Below are 23,627 nucleotides of genomic sequence, written 5' to 3' on the forward strand. Positions count from 1 at the left end.
CACAACTTGCTTCAGTCAAAATTCTTCTGCAGAGAAGCAAACCATAAAGGCTCACAGGGATGTTCTCTGGTGAAATGAAGCTATTTCTTCTCACCTTTTTCCACACATTTGTAGGACAGAAACACAAGCCTTTCCTTCTGCAGCATTATGGCTATAGCACAGCTCTGATCCTGCTCACCACCACCTGGACTTGGCACTTTCAGGCTTTACAGATGGATTAAAGGACCAGTGGTGGGTACTCAACCCTGCCTGTGCTGGCTTAACCTCCAACCCAAGGCAGCTTCACCAGCACCAGCTCTCAGGGCAGTGGGGAGCTCTGAAGGATGTCTGCTGCCAGCCCATGTGGATAAGCCTGGCCTGCAAGTCTGGTCAGCCTTGCTCTGTTCAAAGCAGGGTGGGAGATGCCTCCAGACCACGAGACTGTGGGCTGCTATTTTAAAACATCAAACCCACACACATCTCACCCCTGCAAACCTGGCGGGAGATGGAAACTGAGCAACCAAAGAAGCTCAGCAGGGCAGATCAATCTGCAAATTGGTCCAAGAATCAAAATGATCCAAACTTGGTTTTAACACACTATGGAGAAGGAGGGTGGAGATTCCTTTTTCCAGCAGATACAGCTCCCTAAATCACAGCCTCCAGCAGCAGTCCTGGCTCGCAGGGCTTGCTGTCCCCCAGCCATGCTGAACATCACTGCCCTCCTGCTGTCCCCACCACAGCAGTGACATGGACAGCTCTGGGCTTCACGTGCCTGGTCCCAGGTGGAAATACCTCCTCTTCTGCAAGATATTTTATCTTTCAACAACTCTCCCAAGAACTGATCTGACATAAGGTATAAGAGCCCCAGGCTGAATCTGCTGCTGACACGCTCCCGCTTTGCAGCTTCAACATTTAAATCAAGGTAGTGAGCTGCAGGTGGAGAGAAGGGAGGTGTGATGGGGAGGAGGCCCTGCTGCAGCCTCAAAGACATCCCAGCCCCAGGGCAGCCATGGCAGAAGGAGCTGCCTGGGGCTGAGCACAGCTCCAGGCTGGGTTTGTGGCACAGCTGCCAGTAAGGGATGACAGCAGCTTCAGCTCAGTGTGTAAGTAAAGATGATCCCATGGCCCCACCAAAAAATCCTGTGAGATGCAGTCCCTTCCTATAATGTCTGAGCCTGCTGTGCTCCCCAGCTCCATGCTGTGTGGTACAGGATGCTGTAACACTCCAGGCTGCAACCTTAGCCCTGGTTTTCTTTTGTTTATTCACTGTCAATTCACTGTCAAATTTTCACTGTCTTTCCTAAGCTTAAACAAGTTCTACTCAGCTCCCACAGCTGCATTTCAACCACAACCAAAAAATGACCCAAAACCAAAGTTTTCCATCCCATTTCCTTGTTCAAAGGCCATTTTAATTTGCATGAAGTGGTCTGGACATCTTTTGCTCATGAGCAGAACTTTGAGCACTGCATCTCTGTCCTGCAGTATGGGAATTGGCAAAGACACTTTGCCACTTCTTGGTGACACCAGGTGGTCACTGAGCACAATCTTTCTGCTGACACCTACAGATGAAATTGAGTTGTTTGTTATTTGTTACTTCTTAGCTGGGGCACTTGGCTCCTTGCACTAGGAAAGGTAAGCAGAAGGGTGAGAAAACAGCCATTTCCAACAAGTGGGAAAAAACACTTGGATAAACCAGTTACCCACCAAGTTCTAACAATGGGACTGGATGAACCCCATCTTCTGCCCCAGCAAATACCCTTCTGCCTGGCTGCTTGCTTTACCCCCTTTTCAAAGAAACTGAGGGCCATCCTGCCAATAAAACAAGCTCTGGAGAGACTAGGAAGAAGGAAAAAATAATATTCCCATTGCTTAGCAACAGGACTGGTTCAAGAGGAATAGCTCTGGTTGCCTGGTAAATAAGGTCAGAAGACGCTGTTCAGAGAGGCTCACTGTTTCCTGTGCATCACAAAAAAAAGCTCATGTGTTACCTGCCTCTGTGAGAGCCACACTTCCTTGGAGAAGACTTTTAGGCCCTACACTTTGATACAGAAGCAGATTTTTGCCCCATTTCCAGAGAGGATGAAGGTGACAAGCGAGGAGCTCTCAGCACATCTGAGATATGGAGTCCAGGGTCATCAAAACTTCCAGTTCTGTCAGGAGGCAATTCCAGAGAGCTGCCACTGAAGCAGTAAATCTGCTGCCTCTGAGACGTGCTGATACACAGATCCCATGCCACACAGAATTCTTCCATCTCAAGACACGTGATGAAGGATGAAATACTGTGACAACAGGGAAACTGAGGCACAGCTGTACCCAGCAGCCAGAGGATCTCGCCCAGCTTCACCCTGAAGTTTTCTCTGGTGGGACTGCTTTCTGCCACTGCTACACCCAAAGCAGAGACTTCTTTCAATCCCAAGGGCAGCAGTTTAACATTGCATCCCCCCACACAGCTCCACTCACCTTTTTATCCAGTTTTCTGCCAGCCATGCTCAGAGTAATCACCCTGTTATCTGAGAGCTCCTGGGCAGCTATCTGAAAGACAAGGGAAGGCTGCATTCATTTTCAGCATAAAAAATTGAGCTCCAGCAAAACACTCAACCCCTTTCTCAGGTGTTATGCTGGACTTGGTCTCACATGGTTTTTCTGCACCAGGGAACCAGGTCATTCAGGACCTCCAAGGAGGAGAAACCTCCAAGGACTGAGCCAAGAGGAAGGAGAAGCCATATAAACCCTTGCCAGCAAGATGTGCCACCTCACCCTCCCTGTCCTGGGCTGGGCATGGCAAAAAGTCACCCCATCCCTTAGGGGAAATGCAGGTGGAACCCAGGACCTGAGCCATGACCACCTGATAAGGCAGCCCCAAGGATGAAGATTCCATGATTGCTCCTGAGGAGCTGCAGCAGGCGGGAGCACAGCCCAGACCACTTCAGCTTGAGAGATTTTATTCACACGTGCTCCAGAAGGGCTTTGGCTGCCATCCCCAGTGGGCCAGTTTTGTCTGGAATATGGTCTAATCAGTCTCTTGGTATTTTAAAGGAATGTTTATAACAAAACCCCACTTTTATTTCAAGACATTTTCTGAATCACTTGTCTTTTTTTTTCCTGCCTAAGCATCTGCTCCCCATCTCTCCTTCCTCTGATCTCTTGAGGTGGGCTGAGCTGTTCCCCAGCATTCCCAGCTGCATCCTCCTTCTCCCAGGGCAGGAGCCAGCACCAGGACAGCCAGGAGCACAGCATGGGCACTGTCCTTGTGCACAGTGCCCCAAGCATGGCTGTTTGCTGGCTCTCACAAGGGGCAGTCCTGCACTGAAGTCATGCAGTGTCATTACACCAAGGCTTTCAGAAAAACTTGCAGAACTCCAGGGGACAATTTTCCACAGAACAAGCAATCAGAGGGTTATTGGCACTTAGGAGAGCTGGGGAGTTGGCAGAGACGAGGAGGCAGAGATGCAGCTTTTGCATCTGCCTGGGCAGCTGGGTGAGGGGATGAGCCACAGCTCCTGGGCAACCTCCCAGCCTTCCCAAGGTGGACACAGCCCTTTGCTCCACAGAGGACCCACTGACTGCTGCATATGAATCCCAGTTTTCCCCTCTGCTCCATACAGAAGTTCCCTTTTGCCATGCCATGGAATTACTTTTCTCTCCCACCTAGTCCCTGGTGGGTGTAAGCAGTCACCAAAAGCAGCAAGGAGAAGAAGAGGAGCTGTAGGGCAGAAGATGAAATTTGCCCTTTCCTGAGCCCCACAAAAGCATGCCCAGTTGGAATCCAGCATTTTAGGGCTCACTTGTGTGCAGACAAGACAGGAATGTCCTTGTGCCACCCTGCCACAGGTTGCTGGTGGCATCTTCTCTTGGCCAGCAAGGGCAATAAAACCATCCCTACTACTATGTCCAGCAGAGGTGTGCAGCAATATTTTAAAACTAACTTCTGCAAATGCAGAGGTTTGCTTTGGGATCTTCTCTCTTCAAACCTAGGGACCCCCACACATTCCCATCTATTCAGCCAAGGTTCTTCTGCTGCATTCACCTGTGTGGCATCTCAGTTAGGAGAATGGATGGTTGGGAAAACAGAAGGGAATGAGGACAAGGAAGTCAGGCTTTGGTTCCAAACTCCCTGAAGCCTGCTCCTCCAGTGGAGTCCACAGCCTGTGCTCCAGCACTGCACCAAGCAGCAGGGAAAGGTGCCCACCACACACAACCCTGTTGTCATCTCCTAGTCCAGGCCAGGACAAAAAAACCCAGATCAAGAAATCCTATCAGTATTACAAAATGAAGCGGATTTTGCTGCCCCTTAAATGTCTAATGATACATTAGTGACAGAACAGGACCTTTATTTTTCTAAAGCACATAACCTTTGAACTTGACTGGAAACTTTTCCAGCTCTTCCCACTCAAGCATGAGATGGGAAGTGGAGAGCCTTGAGAATGGCCCCACCTCTGAACCTCACTGCAGCTTTCCCCCTCGCATTTAAAGACTAACTGCAGCAATTAGGAGAGACAAATGTCTTCCCCTAAAGCAAACAGCAACAGAGATGCACCAACAGAGATGCAGCCCAGGCTTTTAAACCTCTCCTGTGCTTTTAAACCTGACAGAAGTTTAACTCCTTGCTGGCCTTTCCTTCCACAACTTTGCAGCCCAGCTGCACATCTCACAAAACCCGTAACACAGCAGAGATCCAAAAACGATGGGAGCCATGGTAGAACAGAAACACACCTAAATTTAGTCTCTTCTTTTCAAAAAAGAACATTGCTGGAGATCCACAGCAGGAAGGCCACTGCCCGAAGGGGTCTGCATCAGAATCAGTGGCTGTTGCTATGAGAGTGGTTGCCATGGCACATCCTCATCCTACAAACAAAATCACCCATCCCTGGAAAGGGAATGAGCCCTCTTACCTGTCACTGCACCAGAGAGCTCTGAGCAGGACCTTGTACCAGATAACAAACAACAGCAGCACAGATTTACTTTGGACTTCTCCAGACTCAGATTTTTTTTATTTCTGAGACTGAAGCAGAAGTTGAAGACTCACAGTGCTAAGCACTGGACAGACAATGAGCAAGATCGTCCCTGTCCCAAATAAACTGCCCTCCAAACAGACCAAAGGGGCCAGGAAAACCAGAGATAAAGAGAAAAATATTCAAGAGATACACCCCAATCTCCTGGACCCCATGTGAATGTCCTGCATTGCCCCCATCCACCTTTACACACCCAGCAGTAACATAAAGGAGCAGACGTACTGTGATCATCCCCTTCCCAGCTGGTTTGCCATTCCCCAGGAGGAGAGTCCGTGTCATTTTCTTGCTGGAGACAATCTAGAGAAGCCAAAGACAATAAAGCCATGATTGTACAAGTGATCAAAAGCAGACTCATAAGCAACTGATCATTGCTCATGTTGGTTAATTGCAAGAACAGAAGAAAGGCACCAATACCCAGGGATGACGGTGAGAGTGGGAATATCACCACTGACACCCAGCCCTCGGGGTGCATGGTGCAGAGAGGTGATGGCACAGGAGCCTGAAGCATCACTTCCCCCCGAACCCAGGGACAGTGGAGGAGATCAGTGGGTCCTCACACAGACAGAACTACTGTAATTTGTTCCCAGCAAAATCACCACTCAATCTCTCAAACCTCATTTTACACACTTCTAACATGACCCCTGACAGCACCTTGCTTGCAGGACATGTTTCCATGGGTGGATCCTGATTACAAGCTGGATGCTCTCCCCCAGGATCATTCTGGACCCCCTGCACAGGGTCAGCACCCCAAAGACATGTTCTGCAGCCCTGGACTGCTGCAGAGCCACGTTCAGGAACAGCAAGGTTCAGCTGTGTCCTTAGGTCCTTGAACTCTCTGCTTCCACAAAGACCATGACCTTCACAAGCAGCCCTTGCTGAGCTGCCTCAGACTGGAGCTGGACGTGTTTCAGCAACAGCAGAACTAGCAGAAAAGGATGGGTTTGGGCTGAACCACTGAACATAGGCCAGAGCTGCTGCCTGCACTGCTTCTTAACTTCTGCAGGAGCAGAATTAGGTCATCACAGAGCACTTCCAAAATCCCTGTCATTAAGCTTCAAACTCTGTAAATGTCAGTGCTCTTCTAACACATCAAGCCCTTGAGCTGGCAGTGGTGAAGTCCCTGGTGCTGCCTGCCACCTGCAGTGCCATGCTGCAGTCTGTGTAACAAAGCAATTGTGTTCATGAGCTTCCCTGAGCACCCTGGGCTGGCTCCTCAGGCTGACCCACCCATCACAGCTCCTCCTTCCTCCCCATTCCCAGCACTGAGCACAACAGAAGCAGTTTCTCCCAGCCTCTGCACTTGTGCCAGGTACCAGAGCAGCCTTCACTGCCGGATGCTGCAAAAAGATGGAAAAATTCCCCTCATTCCCTGCTTCTGAGCCAGGGGACAAAGACATTTGGAGAATGAAGCTGCCAGCTTCTAACAGGGTCTGGGCTCACGCATGAAAAGACCTTCCAAAAACTTATAAATTGCATTATGTCCCAAAAGCTTTTTTACAGAAGAGCAGAAGACACATTCCAGCACCAATGTGCCCAAGCAGGAGGAATGTTTTGCTACACAACAGCAATGGACAAAACTTTCAGAAAGAGAAAACTCAAACTGAGAAAGAAAAGCAGACTGCATGCATCCTAACTTGAAATATCTGGAAGTTTCCCAAGCCCAAACTGGTCATCAGGGCCCTGACTAAAACCCATGGTGAAGATAGAGCCAGAAGCTTCCAGCTGATGTATCTTTGCCAGCACTCACACCACGACCAGCTTAGACCTGAGCAAGCAGACAACAGCCCTAACGTGGAACAGCTCAACAACTGAAGTGTGACAAGCAAATTAAATTTGTCTTCCCAGGAAGGAGCCGGAAAACTTTGCATGAGCAAAGAAGAGCAGCTGTAACCTCACCACATCTCCGTGTCTGATGTGTTTTGGGGTCCTTTTGCTGTAGGGACCTCAGACTCACCGTGCCCAGCGTGCAGGAGAACTCTCCCAGGAAGTCATGCTCATACAGCTGTGTGCTCGACTTGTCCTGGTCAAACAGGGCAAACTTGAGCTTCTGCACTTCTTCAAAGTGGTAGTCAACGATGAATTTCTTGGCAAAAGCTGGGTTGAGGTTGTTCACTGCTGTCTCTGTCCTGTCCAGCTGCAAAGAAAAAGAGGTGTTTAGGCAAGCACGTCTTACAGCTTTGTCACTGAAACTGAACTCAGCCAGAGCCACCCAGAAACCCCATGGTGACCATCAGAACAAGCACACCAGGCCCTCAGCAGAGCTGTCCCTAAACACAGGCTGTGACACCCAGGGGCACAAGCTGGGATCCATCTAAACACACAGTGGCACCTCATGCAGAGCTGCCTCCCCGGGGATGGGGTACCTGGGGCTGGACAACCCACCCCACCCAACAGCCAAGGCTTGGCATGGACTTGAGCATCACTAAAGCCAGAATTGCTTTGTTTGCTTCTAAGCCCTGTTCTCCCAGGAGCTGAGGCTCTCACACACGTCTGATCCTCAACCAGACCCCCACAGCTGCAGTGCCAAACTTGTTTCTTCCAGACTGTGAAGCCAGGAACAAGGACAAGCAAAACAAGAAGTGTCATGAGCCAGAACACAACTCTAGCATTTCCCTCTAGGACTCAAACCAAAACATCCATGTGGCTTCATCTTTATTTGCCTTCCATAGACAAAAAGACAAAAAAAATCATCACCACAGTCCCTTTTCCACAGATTTCATCAAGCATTAGTAGCAACAAGAGGTTGGAAGGGCCCAGAGACAAACCTTCAATAGGCATTGTCACCCCCAGCTACTGTGAGCAGGCTGGAAGCAGCGATGTCCCTGATGAAGGGAAGGGCAGGCACACAGAGGGTGATGGAAATGGGAAGGCATGTGGGGAACCTGCCAGAGGGGAAGCACCACGGCCCTGTGCAGCATCCCACAGGCAAGAGCAGAGATAGGAGCAGAGGAAACTCGGCAGGCAGCTGGTGGAAGTGTGGGTTTATGGTGTTATGGTGGTACACCACTCTATGGTGTAGGTGGTCAGAAAGCCTTGTGTGAGCCAAAAAAAAAATCCTGAGGACAGTCACAATGGAGATCCCAGAATGCTGCCCTCCAGGAATGGAACTTTGGTCCCAGAGCCCATAACTCGCACTGCAGGGAGGGTGGCAGCACCAGCAGGATCCTGTCATGAGCTTGCACAAAGACAAACCCCCATGATTTTGGCCAGAGTGTTGGAAACTGGGAAAACTGGGAAACTGAGGCTGAGAAAAGCTGGTGTATTTGCTTCTGGAAGTCAATGGGCAAGGAGAGTCTGAACTCTAATGGCAGGACCCGTACTCCCTCCTAGACACACTGAAATGCAGGAAACAAGGGCCAGTTTAGAGCCTGAAAAAATACCCTTATGAAGCTGAAAGGGCAGGAAGGACATGGGCAGCAGAGGCTGAGAGCTGAACAAGAAACACCCACAGCTGGGGGGGAAATCCTGCAGTGGACAAAGCGAGCAGGAGCTTTGTCAGAAGAGCAGAGTTGATATCATCTTGATATAACTGTTCAGCCTGGAGAAGATAAGGCTCTGGGGAGACCTCAGAGCACCTTCCAGCATGTAAAAGGGTCCAAGAGCATTGGAGAGCAACTCTGAACAAAGGTCTGGAGTGACAGGACAAGGGAGAAGGGCATCAAACTGACAAAGGGCAGGTTTAGATTAGATGTTCTGAAAAAATTTTTGCCTGGGAGGGTGGTGAGTCACTGGCACAGGTTGTCCAGAGAAACTGTGGTTGCCTCATCCCTGGAAGTGTTGAAGGCCAGGTTAGATGTGGCTCTGAGCAGCCTGGGAGAGTGGAAGGTGTTATGACAGCACTGGCATTTTGCCACATCACCCCGTTATCCCAGGATATGTAACATGGATATTAAAAGAGAAGAAAACACAGGCACTGCCCAGAGTGATTTTATCAAGAACTGCTGCCCTCAGTGCCTGGAAAGACCATCCCATCTCTCTGTGGGACAGCACAAAGCCGCTGGCCATGCTGTGGCCCTGGCTGGCATTCCACCTTGTCTTGCAGCCAGGACACCCAGTTCTGGGCAAGGCTGAGCTGCATGTGCATCCCAGATCCAGGGCAAGACCTCTCTGGAAAGCAGCTGGCATCCCTGGGCAGCACCAGGCTGTGGGGCGGTGGGATGTCTGCCAGAGCTGCCGAGCCAGGAATAAGCAGAGCAGAAAAAAGCCAAAAAAAAAAAAAAAAAAAAAGTAAGTAAACACATACCTTAGTCCCAAAGAAACTCATTCAGCACAGAAGGCAGATTTTGGAGGGGCTCAGTGGAAATGTGGTGAGTTTGCTATATATACACCCAACGATCGCAGGGTTTTTTGAAATTGCTCGCTTAGTCTGTCTTAATTGCCAAGAAACGACTAAAGTAAATGCTGTGTTCCCAGAATAGCCACCTGCTGTACCCTGGGGAATCAAACCCATCAACACCAGTGGGCTGTGAGCTGGCCAGGGCCACACAGCTTCCCACAGATCCTCCCCTCTCCGCTGCCACCCTGTACTGAAGGAGCCAAGAACCTGGACCAGGGGCAGAGGGCATCCACAGCTCTGCTTTATTTCAGCAGCACAACGCACACAAATTCCCCTTCAGGCCTAGGAAATGAGACTACACAGGCAGTAGAGAAGGATTTTAGGTCCTTCCACTGTCTTTGAATGACTGGGAAGCCAGGGACCAAGGGAAACTAGTCCTTTTCACCCAGACCCCAGTATGAAGGAGATAACTTGAGGTCCCACCTCCAGCTCTGCTCTGGAAGAGGTGGCCAAAGGAAGGGTATGAAAATCCCAACCAGCCTGAGGTAACCTTGGGAGTGATGGGGCTTTCTTCAACACCCAGATTCAACAGTTTCATCTCCTGCCCAGTGCCAGTGTGAAGCACAACAATACCCCAAGCCCCAGCTGACAGCTGCACAAGGTTTGATCTTTGGTTTGGTGAGCACAAATCACCCTGCTGGTGACCAGCACATAGGAGACCTCTTCCTACACCATGCCTCACCTGCCATCAGCTCCTGCCATCCCCTCCACCCCTTCCAGAACTGCAGACCCTGGAAAGAACAGAGGTGCCTTTGCCACCAAAAAGCAGAAAAGCACAAGGGTTTTTAAGAGGCAGCCAGGCTAATTAGAGAAATCTGTGTGGATAATAGCCTCAAAGGACCACAAAGACAATTAGAGGCATGCAGTGTCTCTCCTGTGAGAAAAGGCTGAGAGGCTCGGGATTGTTCACAAGACTCAGGGGAGACCTTAGAACACCTGAAAGGGCAACGAGAGAGCTGGAGAGGGACTTCAGACAATGGCATGGAGTGACAGGGCAAGGGGGAATGGCTTCAAACTGATGGAGGGCAGGGTTAGATTGGGTATTTGGAAGAAATTGTTCCCTGGGAGAGTGGTGAGGCCCTTCCACAGGTTGCCCAGAGCAGCTGTGCCTGCCCCATCCCTGGAGGTGTTCAAGGCCAGGTTAGATGTGGCTTCAAGCAAGGGCCATGGCAGGGGGGTAGGAACGAGGTGATCCCTAAGGTCCCTTCCTACAGGAACCATTCCATGGATCTAGGATTCTGCAAATCAAGCATAAAACCAGGAAATCATCTCCAGCAATAGCCCTTGTGTCCAGTGAATGCAACTGAAGAGTCTCCCAGAGGTCAGTGGGAGGTTGGCTGCAGACCTTGCAGCATGCCCAGCATGGGGAGGTGCTTCATGCTCCAACACGGGGAGATGCTGCCTGAAGTGTCAAGGGAAGTTCATGCTGAAGCTGCAGGACTGCCTGGATGACTCAGTGGCACAAAGGCAGCTGCAGGGCTGAGTCATGTGTCCCTTGTCCCTGTTCCTGGCACCACAGGTCAGCTCTTTCATGGCTTCTGTGAGATGACATCACCGGGCAGAACATGTAAACATCACCCATCTTCACTTCCCAGCCTGTGGTTTATTGTCCCTCCCTCCCTCCCCCATGCCTCCAAGGCTGATTCACAAAGATTTTTAATTCCTATTAAGCTCAGTGAGACAAAATAATTGTATTTGGGAACAAATGTTACAGCTAGAAAGAACAGCGAGCAGAAATCTTCCTGCTGGCATCAGTTGGTGCCACAGCCCCGCCACCCAGCTCAGAACTGGCACCAGGGCTGGTGTCAAAGGAGGAGACCCACTGCCACAACCAGGCCCAAGGCTTGGGACATGTTCCTAATGTGGTGTGGAGGACAAAGGGGCAGTGGGGTGGGATGGGTTCACACCAAAGAGCTTATTCTGCCCCCATCTGTCCCCTACATTTTGGCTGTATTATTAAGGCCACCACTTCCAGACAGGAGAGGAGAGGTTCCACTTGGGGCAAGTGGCACATCTGTGTGGCCAAAATCCATACAGAACAAAGGGAAACCTCTGAACCACGTGGCATCAGTTGCCAAGAGTCCAGCAAACATCCCATCCAGCGAGGTTCTCAGGGGCAATCCCACCTCTCCTGACCCTGCCTGGCACCCAGCCACCAGCCAAACCCACAGAGTACCCCTGCCAGATGTGGGTGCTGGGGGATCTCCATCCCAGGAGTGTCCCCGAGGTGCCCCTGAGCAGGGCCAGCTCAGAGGCACAAGCACACCACGCCCTGTGCCAGCCCATTCCACCTCTGCTGACACCCTGGAGCAAGCTGCCACTCAAGGCTCACGTCCAGTGCCTACCGTGCCAATTAAAAAGGAGCTAAAAATAGCAGGAAAAACAACAAAAACAGCAAAAAGCCTAAAAGCACCACACATTTGTATTCCAAAGAAAGCTTCGGGATCAAAATTGCTGGACTGAGACATTACTGACAGAAAGAAAAATTCCTGAAAAGCACAATTAGGTCAGAGATGACACCTATCAAGGCTGGAAAGCTCATTAGTCTCATCCAGGCTGTTGAAAAAAGTTAATTGCAGACTGTGGCAAAGGGAGGGTTTCCCCTACACTCTCCCTGCTGAATGTGAGATCAGCTGCTGGACACCTGAGGTGGTGCTGGTTATTCACCAGCTCCTTGGCCAAGTACCTGAATGAGACCGCCTAATTTCCCAGGAACTGGGAAAATTTTTGTTTGGTTTACATGATTTAAATCCCTGAATGCTCCTTTTCTGCTGCACCCAGTGCAGGTGCCTGTATCCATCCCATATCCATACTCTGCCTACCCTGCACCCTCCCAGACTCACCATCTACAGCTGCAGGTATGAAATGGAATTTGCAGCTAAAGCCAATGCCCAGCACAAAGCAGAAAGCAGTGATGGGGGAAGGACCAGTCGTGACACAGAATTCACACACTGGTGCCACACACAGCCTCAGGAGCACCACAAAAGCCTCCACTTCTGCCCAGGGAGTAACAAGCGCAGAGAAAGGGACACCAGCACCAGCAAACCACAGGAGGAGGAAATCCACACAACATCAGGACTTACCTCCACCCACTTCCCGTTGACTTCCATGAAGAGGACGCAGAAAGGGTCGGATTTGGAAGTGACATCCCTGTCCAGGAGGTTCTGGCCGCAGATGGACAGCTCCACTTTGCAGACACAGTACTGGGAGCCGACGGGCCCCGCCGGAGCCGGAGGGGCGGTGTAAGCCATGGGCTCCGCTGGCACAGCTCCAGGCACTCTGGGGACAGCACAGGGACAAACCTCAGTGCTGGGAGCAGCAAACTCTCTGTCAGCACTGCTGGGCTGGGCACACACGGCGTGGCCACAGGCAGAGCCTCCTGCTCTGGGTTACACACAGGATCTAAGCCAGGAGGTTTCCCTGCCTCCATCTCCCAGATGTCCCAAGAGGAATCCCAGCAGAGCACCCATGACCTGCTGTGAGTTTGCTCCATAAATAACAGATTTGCAAGGAAAGGTAACATCTTACCCCTTCAAGGGAGAGGGAGCTCCCCAGCCTCTTCCAGCGTGCTGGGCTTTTGTTTGTACTGAGAAGCCAAATTTCCACACCATCTTTCTGCACAATCCTGATTGTTGTCTGGCTGTCCCAGGCAACAGACCACTGACCTAAGCTACGAGGGGCAAACTTGAGCTCTGAAAATCATCACAGGGAAAGGGGTGAGACTGTGAGGATGAGTGTGAGGCAGGGCAGCTCCAGCCCTTGATCAGCCCCATCTCCACTCTGCTCCCCAGGCCAGCAGAGAACAGTGGCCCTGGCAGCAGTTAAAAAGTGGCAATAGTTGTTTCAGAGAAGTGAAGGCAAATGTGACAAGCACTGCATGACCTGGAGCACGATTTACAGGGCCCTGCCTAAAAATCCATTTAAAATCTTATCAGAAGTCTGCTACCAAAGCCATTTTGCAGAGAGATAAATGCATTTTATACCATTATTAGTGCAAAACCCCATCCCACAGGACAGTCTTGACTTCTGATATACATTTTACTTGTCACGAACCACCAGTAGTCTTCAATGGAGAAGAAAGGGGAGAAAAAAGAGAAAAAAAAGCATTTCAGATTAATTTATATGAACAAACCTTTGTGGCTATGGTTGCTAGTGGAGAGTGAGCTCTCCTCAGCAGCTGCTTCAATACCTTTTGTCATCTTTTTCAAGAGTGGCTACTGGCTCATCTACTTTATCTGAAACCCCCAAACATTGCCTTCATCCACCTTGATAAACCATCTGCTTCTGTTTGGCAATGAAACCCCAATTAATATTATCTATTTGTTTTGCCTGGGTATGAGTATTTACAAGCCCTTGTGCTGCCAGGAGCTGGGCTGCTGCCCTTTTCCCTTGCAGCTCAGCTTCCCAGCTGGAATGGGGATGGAGGGCAGGGACAGGGGGATCTCAGCAGGGCTGGAGAAGGAGCTCTGGGCTCACCACCAGCTGTCCCAAATGCTCAGCCCTGCTGCAAGGAATTCTGAGCAGAAAACAGCTCCAGCTCTCAAGGCTTGAGCCCTCCTCTGCTGCCTGCCAAGATCTCTGCTTGGCACTAAGTCACCAGAAACAAGTATTAACCCCCAGCAGTAAACACAAGCTCTTCACCCCAGACTGCTGCTCAGGGAAAGAGTGGTACTGTAAGAACTCAGAAACTTCTCCAGAAGAAGGAAAACCCCATCCCTTGCTCCAGACACTCGTGTACATCACCAAAACAGCACCCATGTCCCTTTCCCAAGCCTGGCTGCCCCTTGCCTAGACCAAGCCTGTCTCGTGCCATCACCCCCCGTGCACAGCAGAGCAATGCCAGAACAGTGGCAGTGTCACACCAAAGCAGTGGCACACATGGGCAGCCTTCCACCTACTGCAGCTTCAAGGAGGAACACACGGAGAAGTAAAAGTCCTCATGGTTCCTCCACATGGCTGGGTGCCTCCACATCAGCTCCAAGGTGCCCAACCCTGCCTCAGCTCCACCCAAGCCCATGTTGCCAGCTGCAGCTAAAGTGAAGATTTTTACCTAATTATTTTTTTAATGCACAGATCATGTAATCAACATCTTAAAATAGCCAAGTCTGTTCTATTTATGCTGCTGTCTGTCTGCTACTCCCTCTGAAAAGCAAACACGGGGCAGCTGTGCTGCCATGGACCTGGTCCTGCCAGAGCAGGGAGATCTGGGCTGGGTTTTTCCATCTCCCCTTCCCCCAGATCTCAGTCTCATAAAAAGCAGAGGCAGCAAGTGACTCAGTGGAAAAACCTTTTTTCCCAGGGCTGGCAGACACCAAAACATCCTCAGTGCACAGCACATGGCCCGTGCTCCAGCCCCTGAGCCCAGCCTGCCCGGCTCCCCAGGGTGTGCACGGTCAGGACAGGCACTGGGGTGAGGAGGTGGCCAGCAGCAGCCAGAGCAAACACTGGGAATCCACCCCCCCTCCTGCAACTGCACTGGCACAGATCCAGCACCTTCCTCTCGCTACACCAGCGTGGATCCAGCACCTTCCACAGGGCCAGGTTTGCATTCAGCCCCTGCTACCCCAGCACCAGCCATGGGTCCCCTCAGCTCAGAGGCTTCACATCCCAGGCACCAGCAGCGAGTCAGCACCATTCTAACACCCCACGAAAGCTTTAAATTCAGGGGGTATTGGAGCTGGCACTGAAAGAGTCGGTGTGCCATCATCTGTATTCCAGTCTCTCCTCCCGTTTTTGTTCTCCTCTCCCCACACTCGCTGCCCTGAACACAGTCCTGTGACTCGCTCAGCATCTGCAGCCAAATGCTCTCCCCAAGTACAATCCCAGCTGCCGTCTCCGTGCCGGGCACGCAGAGCACGTGGTCTCCCAAGGAAACACGGCCAGGTTACCAATGAGGGGTCTCAGGGACAAGCCTGAAGGTTTGGCTGCCCCACGGTCCTGGCTATCAAGAGGAGTCCCAAGAGCAGGACCAGAATGCAGGGACGTGGTCACCAATGCTTGTTGGGCTCCAGCTTCCAGGACCTGCTGAACCGAACATTGTGCTTACAACTTTCAAGTGCTTTTTCCTCCATGGCTTGGTCACTTCCAAGCTGCTCCATGCCTGTAACACCCCACAGAGAAGGGTTTTGCTGGCTGGGGGCACACACAAGCCCTGGGGCTGCCTGAATAGCTAAGAATATCCAGCCTGGATATCCAGAATATCCAGTCCCAGAACAGAGTCTCATCCCACGGCACCTCAATCTCTACAGCAGACCTCCAAACCACTTTTACAAAGTGTAAAAGGGTCAGCAGAAAAAGCTAGGAGCTTTACTTCCTCTCTTATCTGAAAGTGAAAGAGGGGAAGGAGATACCTGTTTTGCAAACTAACTCATGACTGAAGAGGTCTCCCTTCCCTCTGCAGAACAGCCCCATGAGCAGCAGTTCCTCAGGCCATGCTAAAGCTCTGTTTTAAGCATTAACAAGAAAAAACAGAGGGGAAAATAATAAAGCTGTGCTTCAGGTGAAACATTTTGGAGAGGGTTTCAATCTTAATAGTGCCCTAAATTCAGTTATTCCTCTCAGTAAAGAAATAATTTCTTTTCATAAGCAATACCTGGATTTGAAACAGACACAGAAGTGCCAACACCCAACAGTGATCTCATGCAAAATCCTGCTATGTCTATCCCAGGGAACAGGAGATCCTTCTTTGGGATGATCCACAATTTCTGTAATAGCCCACAAAAGTCACCTGTGACTGTTTCCCCACTAATTGCCACAGCCTACTGCAATTGTGGGAGCAAAATTCCTTTTAGGAAAGTGAAAATGGGAGAGGAGTATCCAACAGGTAAATTTTGGGATTGTTATAAATCACATATCTGAGCTCACAGGCAGTGGAGACACAGAGGGAGAGCAGTGATACCTGAGGGAGGATTAAGGGCAGGTGAACACAGGTTGTCAGAAGATTGAAGCAGGAGAGGAGTGTGAGGATACAGAATCTGATTGCCCAGTGCAGCAGCTCCCCACACCACCACAACTCACAGTGGTCACTTTCCTCTGTCCTGCTGACAGAGTCATCTCCAGAATTCTTTCCCAAAGCAAAAACATTCGTCTCCCAGTCCCACCGAGGCAGTGCAGTGGATTTACAGCTTGCCCCTGGTCCTTTTAGCAGCCTCGGTCCCTTTTGTACACAGGGGCAATCAGTCATGTACACAGCACCCTGCTGCCAGTCCCCCAGCAAATGCCTCTGGCACAGGTGAGCAGGCTGGGAGGCACAAAGGGGACATCCCTGGTACATCCCTGTAGACGTTCCTTGGGTACCTGCTACCATCAGAGGACCTTCCTCTCTCCCACTGGGCAGGGAAAGGCTGAAAATTGTCTCTGAGCATCCCAGCACGGGCAGCTGGGCTGAGACTGAGCTCAAATTCTTGCAAATTCACAGAGACTTGAGGTAGACCCAGCAGAGAGAGATGCCCAGGCAGGGCTCTTGTTTCCAGCCTGATGCACAAGTCCCGCAGTCTTGCCTGCTGGAAGCCAAGGGGACTGTACTGAGATACTTTGGTACCTCACACAGAAGGACAAAGTGTTTCAGGACAGCCTGATCAAGTGGTATCTCCAATTAACCCTTCCTGATGGAAACTGGCCCTAATGGGCTACAACAGACAATGCTGCTTGTGCTGACACCTGCACCTCTCACACCAGCACTGAGGAATTACCTCTCGAGGGCTGGTGGCACTGGTGTGACAGTGGCTGCTTCCCCATTTCCTCATTTCACACTTGGGCCATCCCCACCCACAGTTCCAGCTCCTCTCAGACTGCTGCTGTCCCCAGAAAAGCTCTCACCCACCAGGTCTTTGCAGGTGTGGTGCCAGTGAGGGCAGTGCCCACCTTGCTGAAACCCCAAGCAGCTGCACCAACCAGCACATGGGCAGTGCCCAGCAAAGCTTCTCCAGGGGGTGACGATCAGCAGAGCCCTGAGAAGTCACCTGAGGTAATCTGGGAGTCACAAATCACAAGAAAATTCCCAGGCAAACCCTGTGGCACCAGAGCTGGACACTCCCAAAGTGGCTCATCTCATTTTGAAAATATCATCATCTGAAAAGCAACTCCAAAGCACTTTCCCATGCCCAGCACAGAGCTGAGACAGCCTGGCCACTGCTCCAGGACCAGAGGATGGACCCAGGTCCTCACAGAGGGGCTCACACCCACAGAGACACCAAAACTGGAAATCTCAGCAAGCCAGGGGTGGGAGAGGAAAACCCAACACCTTTATGTGCTTCTGGCGTGGAGGCAGCTTGGGGCAGAGCCTGCGCTGGCACTGCGGACGGACCAAAGAGCAAAGTTGTGCTCCAACTCTCTACAGGTGAAGCCTGAAAATGTCCCCCAAATTACCCAAGTATCTAAACCCACTTACCGATGAGAAATCACGAGCCCCAAGAGCAGGAGAGCCAAAGAGAGGGGGAGCCCTGAGCCCTGAGGGTGTTTCCGCAATCCTCAGCCGTCCTCGCAGAGCCCGGGGCTCCAGGGCGGCAATCGAAAGCAAAACCCGCTCCTCCACACCCCCGGTGACGTGGGGACAAGGCCAGCACCGCTGGTGGCACGGCCGGGAGGAGCCGCAGGGGCCGGGCGAGTGCTGGGAGCGTGCTCAGAAAGTCACAGAGTGGGAAAACAAAACAAAACCAAAAAAAAAACAACACAGGAAAAATTCCTTCCTCAGATGCGGAGAGGAAACAGAGCGGCTCTGACGCTGCCACCAGGCAGGGGCAGCGGGTGCCCGTGCAGGGGGCAGAGCCCGCCGCGGTGCCAGCCCTGCCCTCGCTGCCAGCCCTGTCCTCGCTGCCAGCCCTGTCCTCGCTGCCAGCCCTGCCCAGACCCGTGTGCGCCTTCCAGGCCAGGCTCGGACACAGAAAGGGCAAATAAGGAGCGGGGCGAGGCGAGAGGGAATTTCTCAGTGCCGGTGTGAGAGGTGCAGCAGTCAGCACAAGCAGCATTGGCTGTTGTAGCGCATTAGGGCAGGTTTCATCAGGAAGAGTTCATTGGAGATGCCACTTGATTAGGCTGTCCTGAAACACTTTGTCCTTCTGTGTGAGGTACCAGAGTATCTCAGTAGCAGCTGCCCCTGCTCAGGACACACAGCGATGCCGAGCCGCACACACAGAGCCCATCCCGGATCCGCTGGCACGCACGTATTTGGCTCAGATACGCCGGGAAGGGTTGCACATTTTCGCTTGACTACGAGTTTCCTCTGGGGCTCAATTTAGGGAAATCTGTGATTCAGGGCAGAAAACATCGTGAAGTCGCTGTGAATCGTGGCGATCACATCAAACCCTGCACACGGCCGCCCTACGAGGCGGACCCAAGGGAAAGGTTCGTGTGCCGGCTCTGCACTCACTGCGTTCGCGGGCACAAATCCACGCTGCTCGCTCCACGGGTGGGTGGGAGGCTCGGTCCTGCGGGAGCAGCCACGGGAAGCACCCGTGGGAGCCTCTGTACGAAAGGGGGAAATGCCAAACAAAAATCTCCTGCCTCCCCAGGGCAGCGATGCCCTTGTCAGACACCTGCTCTGGGTGGGACAAGCAAGCAAACCGGGAGATGCAGGAAGGGAGGACAAGGCACTCGTAGGATTTGGAGCGTATTTTAACTTTCACTATTAAAAATTCCCTGCTCCATCCTACAGCAGCCATATGAAAGCTGGGCACACTGTCACAGGGAGGGGGGATAGGTTTGTTTCAAATCTGGATTTGGAGGAAAAAGTGGATTTAATTAAAGCTAGGCCCTATGGAAGGTAAAGGATCAGGGCTGTGGGGAGGGTGGCTGGGCTGCAAAGGACACACAGGCAGCAGGGCTTCCGTGCAGGTGCAGAGGGAACCTCCCACATCCTCACTATACACCATGTATATAACAGGCTGTTTAACTTATTAACCACTTTTCTATGCTATTGAAAACAGAAATGCTGGCTTTCTGAATCTTAATTGGATTCCTATTCCCAGCCAACACCATCTATCACATGTGAGAGGGGAAGAAAAAAAAAATCATCATTTATGTGATGAGAAATATCTTTATCTGCTTTTGGACCTCACTGCGTGTCAGCCTAACCTCGTGTCAGCCAGAACAGCCCCAGCAGCAGGCAGCTGTGCAGGTCCCTCCATCCCATGCACCATTTCATCCCTAAAGCAACCAGTGCTTCAGAGCTGATAAGATAAATAAATATTAATTCGTGGGTATTTATGTGCAATGCTTGTTTGCACTGGGACACCAACACCAAGTCATGCAGAGCACTGATGTCCCCACAGCTGGAGCCACCTTTCCCCCTCCCTTCCACCCCACCACTCGGAGCCCCCCATCCCTTCCCCTTCACAGACAAGATTTTCATCACTGAGATCCAACATTTTCCCACAGAATTTTAATTTTTTTGGCCTGCTTTGCAGCACAGAAATGCTGCCACTTGATGTGTGAAGCTTCACCCTGAGATAGAGCTGTGTGCCAGCGACACAAAAATGCTGTGGTTTGTGAGAATGACGTCTGACTAATCTCGACCCCTTCTCAACAGCTTTAGACACCGCTCGAGGGAATATCAGACTGGGTTTAAATGGTTGCACAGCACTGGACTTGGTTGATAGCAAAACTTGTATTTCCAGCTTGTATCATTTTTAAAATCAGCCTCATGACAGCTGATGTTTCTTCCTAAATCCTCAGCTTCTGGAATCACGTGATGATGGAAAATCCAGGGCTGGGGGGAAGGCGACTATTTTAGACACAAGATTTTTCCTGCTGGCTACAGGCAGAAAATATGACAGCTCCCAAACACAAGGCCATAGCAAAAGCAACAGACAAATAAAGTTGGAGCCCTTCTTGCTGGATTCTACACTCATTTGTTTTTCTGGCATTTTTACAACAATGTTATGATCTCCAAACTCACCTGAGTTCTTGGGAATTAGTTTTTCCCCTGCTCCCATAATCCAAACAAGTAACCTCGCAAAGCCAGCAGCCAGGGAACTGAGCCAAAGCAGCAAAAAGTGATGACTCAAGTCTTTCAACAAATATTTTACAGAGGTTTAAAAGACAAACCGTAAGATTTCAGGGGCAGAAAGGGTGGGGACTTCTTCAATTCTTTTTTTTTTTTTTTCCACACTGTTTTGTGGGTTTCGCATCCTGCCAGGAGCACTATTTCAAATGCCAGGTGACTCCACTGCACCAGAAAATTCACCTTTCCTTCTATCCCCCCACCCTGCCTCTGAACACCAGCCAAGGTTCTCACATAAAGAGCTCCTTATGAGGGCTGGCAGCCCTGGACCCAGACAGGAGGCTGCGAGCGTTGCTTTTTCATCAATTAACCTGGAATTACGTTCCCGGCACGCCGACGGCTCCTGGAGAACAAGCCCTGATTTACGGTGCCGCGAGCGGCTCCGGCCAGCCCCCCCCGGGCAGAGCTTTCCACTGAAGTCAGTGGGAAACTCTTTCCACCAAGTGTAACAGGAGCAGGAGTTATTCCTCCCAGACTCCTCATGCACCACGCTGAGGCTGCTGAAAGGCAAACAAAGCTGATGCAATCCCAGTACACAACTGGGCAGACTGGTAAATCGTGGGGTAGCCAGCAGCTGCTCCAGCACCACAAAATCCCCGTGTTCTGGGGTGAGGGAGGGGGATCGCTGGAAGAGGAGCAGAATCCAGGACTGCCACGGGCTGTGCAGCTGATATATCCCCTGAGGGTAAAGAGCATCTTCATCCACAGCTCAGCTGAATCTGAAAAGGATTCTTCCACACTGGAATCCCCAGTTCCTGGGGCCCAGGCTCCCTCCTACAGCACACACTGACCATGCACTGGAGTTGTCTAACCCTGACAAGCAATAGCTTCACAAACAGCTTGTCAGCAACCAGCATGAAGTCCCTTGCTGTCCCCCAACATGTTGATCCTGAGGATCTCAGTTCCCTTCAGCCGGAGCTCCAAGGGCAGCAGGGAGGGAGAAGCAGTTGGACGAACCTGTCCACCCTCACACTACACCAGGGCAAAGTCTGCAGCCCCTGCAAGAGATACAAACTGTGTTCCTGACCAAGCAGGTCCTGGGAACAGCAGGGCACATGCCAACAGTGCCAGCAGAGGCAGGCTGCTGGCAAACTCCATCCCCAGGGGCTTGGAGACAGCGTTGGCCCTTAGAGAGCAGCTCCAGGACTGCATGTCTACCCAAGGCAGGTGCTAGGGGCTGCCTGCACCACAGGAAGATGGAATCTGGGGACACTTGGAAGCCTCACTAGATGCCTTCACTCCTTCCCTCCACTTTATCCTAGTCAGGATGCTCCAGCAGCAACAGCAGGGAAAGAAAAACACACATCACCAGAAAATGTATGTCCCACGCTATCACACAGCTGTAACCAAAGCAAATGCAGCATTTCCCCAAGGCAACTACAGGAAAACATCCTCCACTGACCATGTTCTTCAAAACAACTCCTTTCCACATGCCCTGAGCTTTTGTTCCCAGCCTTCCTCCTCCCATCCCTCCGTTCCCTGCTCCCAACGGGCTTGGGTGGAAGGCTATTTCTGGCTGATATGAAATAATTTTCTGACTCCAGAAAAGCACAGTGGTATCATAGGCCCCAGTACCTGGGCTGGCTCGAGGAGGCTGGTGCAGGTGACAGGGGAGCAGGATCAGAGCTGAGCACACCTGGGCTCTGCTCACAGCTCCAGCTTTTCCAGCGAGGTTCAGGGGTATCGCCAGGAGGTTCAAACCCAGTCCTCGAGGTGCATGAGGATCCTCCCAATTCCTTTCCACAAAGCAGCTCACACTCTGGGGAGTCAGCAGCAAGGACCCAGACCTTCGGAGATGTCTCTGCCACCGAAGCTCAGCTCTCCACTCACCTCTGTTTCCTGTTCCACCCTCCGTGTGGTCACCGGCTCCAGAGGGTGTGTTTGCCCACCAAGCCCTCCAGCCCCGCTGGCTTTATCCAGCCACTTACTTAAATTAGAGTTACTCACACAAAGACTTATTGCATCAGGTCTTCAGGCTGGCAGAGCTGACAGGAAAACACCTCCCTGCCTGCCATCCTCCAAGCACCCTCACGCTGCCGAGAGCAGCGCTCCGCTTGCCTTGTCCTCGGAGAACAAAGCGCCTTGCTGGGCACAGAGCAGAGAGGCAGCACGCCCGTGAGCATCAACCCTCCCAGTCCCCAAAAAATGCACGGCATGAAGGACAGCATGGCCAGCTGGAGCAGCATCGGGCTGCAAACAGCTCCTGAAGAAGCGGCTCTGCGATTCCTCACCCTCCAACTCGCCAGATCCCCCCTGTCACTCGATGCCACAGGATAAGGAGAGGGGCTTGCAGCAGCTGCCTGGAAAAATCCCTACAAATATCCCCAGGCTTGGGGATTGAAGCCACCAGGCCCTGGCATTGCCTGGGGGTTGCATGCCCAGTTGACATCTTTAGAAGTGGATACAGACACGCAGAGAGTGAGAACAGAACAACTTCCACACCGTGCACGAATGACGGGACCTGGGCTGGGGAAGGGGAGCGCAAAGTGACAGGGGGACTGTCCTGAGGGATGGCCAGGGAACGAAGGGTCTGTCTCAGAGGATGGAGGGGCTGTCCAGGAGGACAGAGGGTCCCTCCCAGGGGATGGAGGGTCTGTCTGGGAGGACGGAGGGTCTGTCCATACGGATGGAGGGCAGAAGCGCCACCACACACCTCGGGACGGGCCGGCGGGGGAAACCACCCCGCAGCGGACACCGCGGTTACCCTGTCCCAGCCACGCCGCCCTCCCACCGCACTCTCCGCTATCTCCCCACCCACCCGAGGCACGGCGGACGATCCCGCTATCCCCAGGGCATCCTCGGGGCCGCCGGTACTCACCGCCGGGCCGGGCCGGGCCGAGCAGCTCCCGCGGGGCTGCGGGCTCGGAACCTCCCCGCGGCCGCGCCCGCCCCTCGCCATCACCGCCCACCCGCCCCGGCGGCGATGGCGAGGGGCGCGGCCGCGCTCGGCTCCCCCCTCCCGAACGAGCATCATCCGCTTCGGCTTAAAAAAAAAAGAGAAAAGGGATCCACCTCAAAACTTCTTCGCTGGCTGCTTTTGCTTCGCTGTTTGGGGGGAAAAAACCCCACAACCTCATAAAGACAGGCTAAAAATACATGTAGAAAATTATTTTCCATGTTATGCACTCAGATCCAAGGAAAGATATAACTTCGTTGGATCAGCACCCATCACACGTTGAAGCAGGAGCACTGGGCTTTGTGCTGTTTGGTGTAACAGGGTTTTCCCTGCCCAGCCAGTGTGGGTGCTCCTGGTGCCGAAATCACTCACGCCTGGGCCGTGTCCCGCTGATTCCGCTTCCCG

General features: G+C 52.0%; 1 protein-coding gene across 2 annotated transcripts in view; it reads right to left on the minus strand.

Moving 5' to 3' along the window:
- CPNE2 (copine 2) overlaps positions 1-23,215 on the minus strand; it is a 42,441-nt gene extending 19,226 nt beyond the window's left edge. Inside the window, exons 1-5 of one of the 2 annotated variants that reach the window (XM_063410844.1) lie at positions 23,145-23,215; positions 12,411-12,606; positions 6,946-7,125; positions 5,214-5,288; positions 2,440-2,511 (exon numbers count right to left, since the gene is read on the minus strand). In XM_063410844.1, coding sequence (XP_063266914.1) covers positions 2,440-2,511; positions 5,214-5,288; positions 6,946-7,125; positions 12,411-12,578 — 495 coding nt within the window. In that variant the 5' untranslated portion in view covers positions 12,579-12,606; positions 23,145-23,215. Of the gene's footprint in view, positions 1-2,439; positions 2,512-5,213; positions 5,289-6,945; positions 7,126-12,410; positions 12,607-17,716; positions 18,026-23,144 lie in introns of those variants that run through there. The other variant, XM_063410843.1, reaches the window with a different exon arrangement.
- Between the last annotated feature and the right edge of the window lie 412 nt (positions 23,216-23,627).

Source organism: Prinia subflava, chromosome 13, assembly GCF_021018805.1.
Source record: "Prinia subflava isolate CZ2003 ecotype Zambia chromosome 13, Cam_Psub_1.2, whole genome shotgun sequence".
NCBI lineage: Eukaryota > Metazoa > Chordata > Aves > Passeriformes > Cisticolidae > Prinia > Prinia subflava.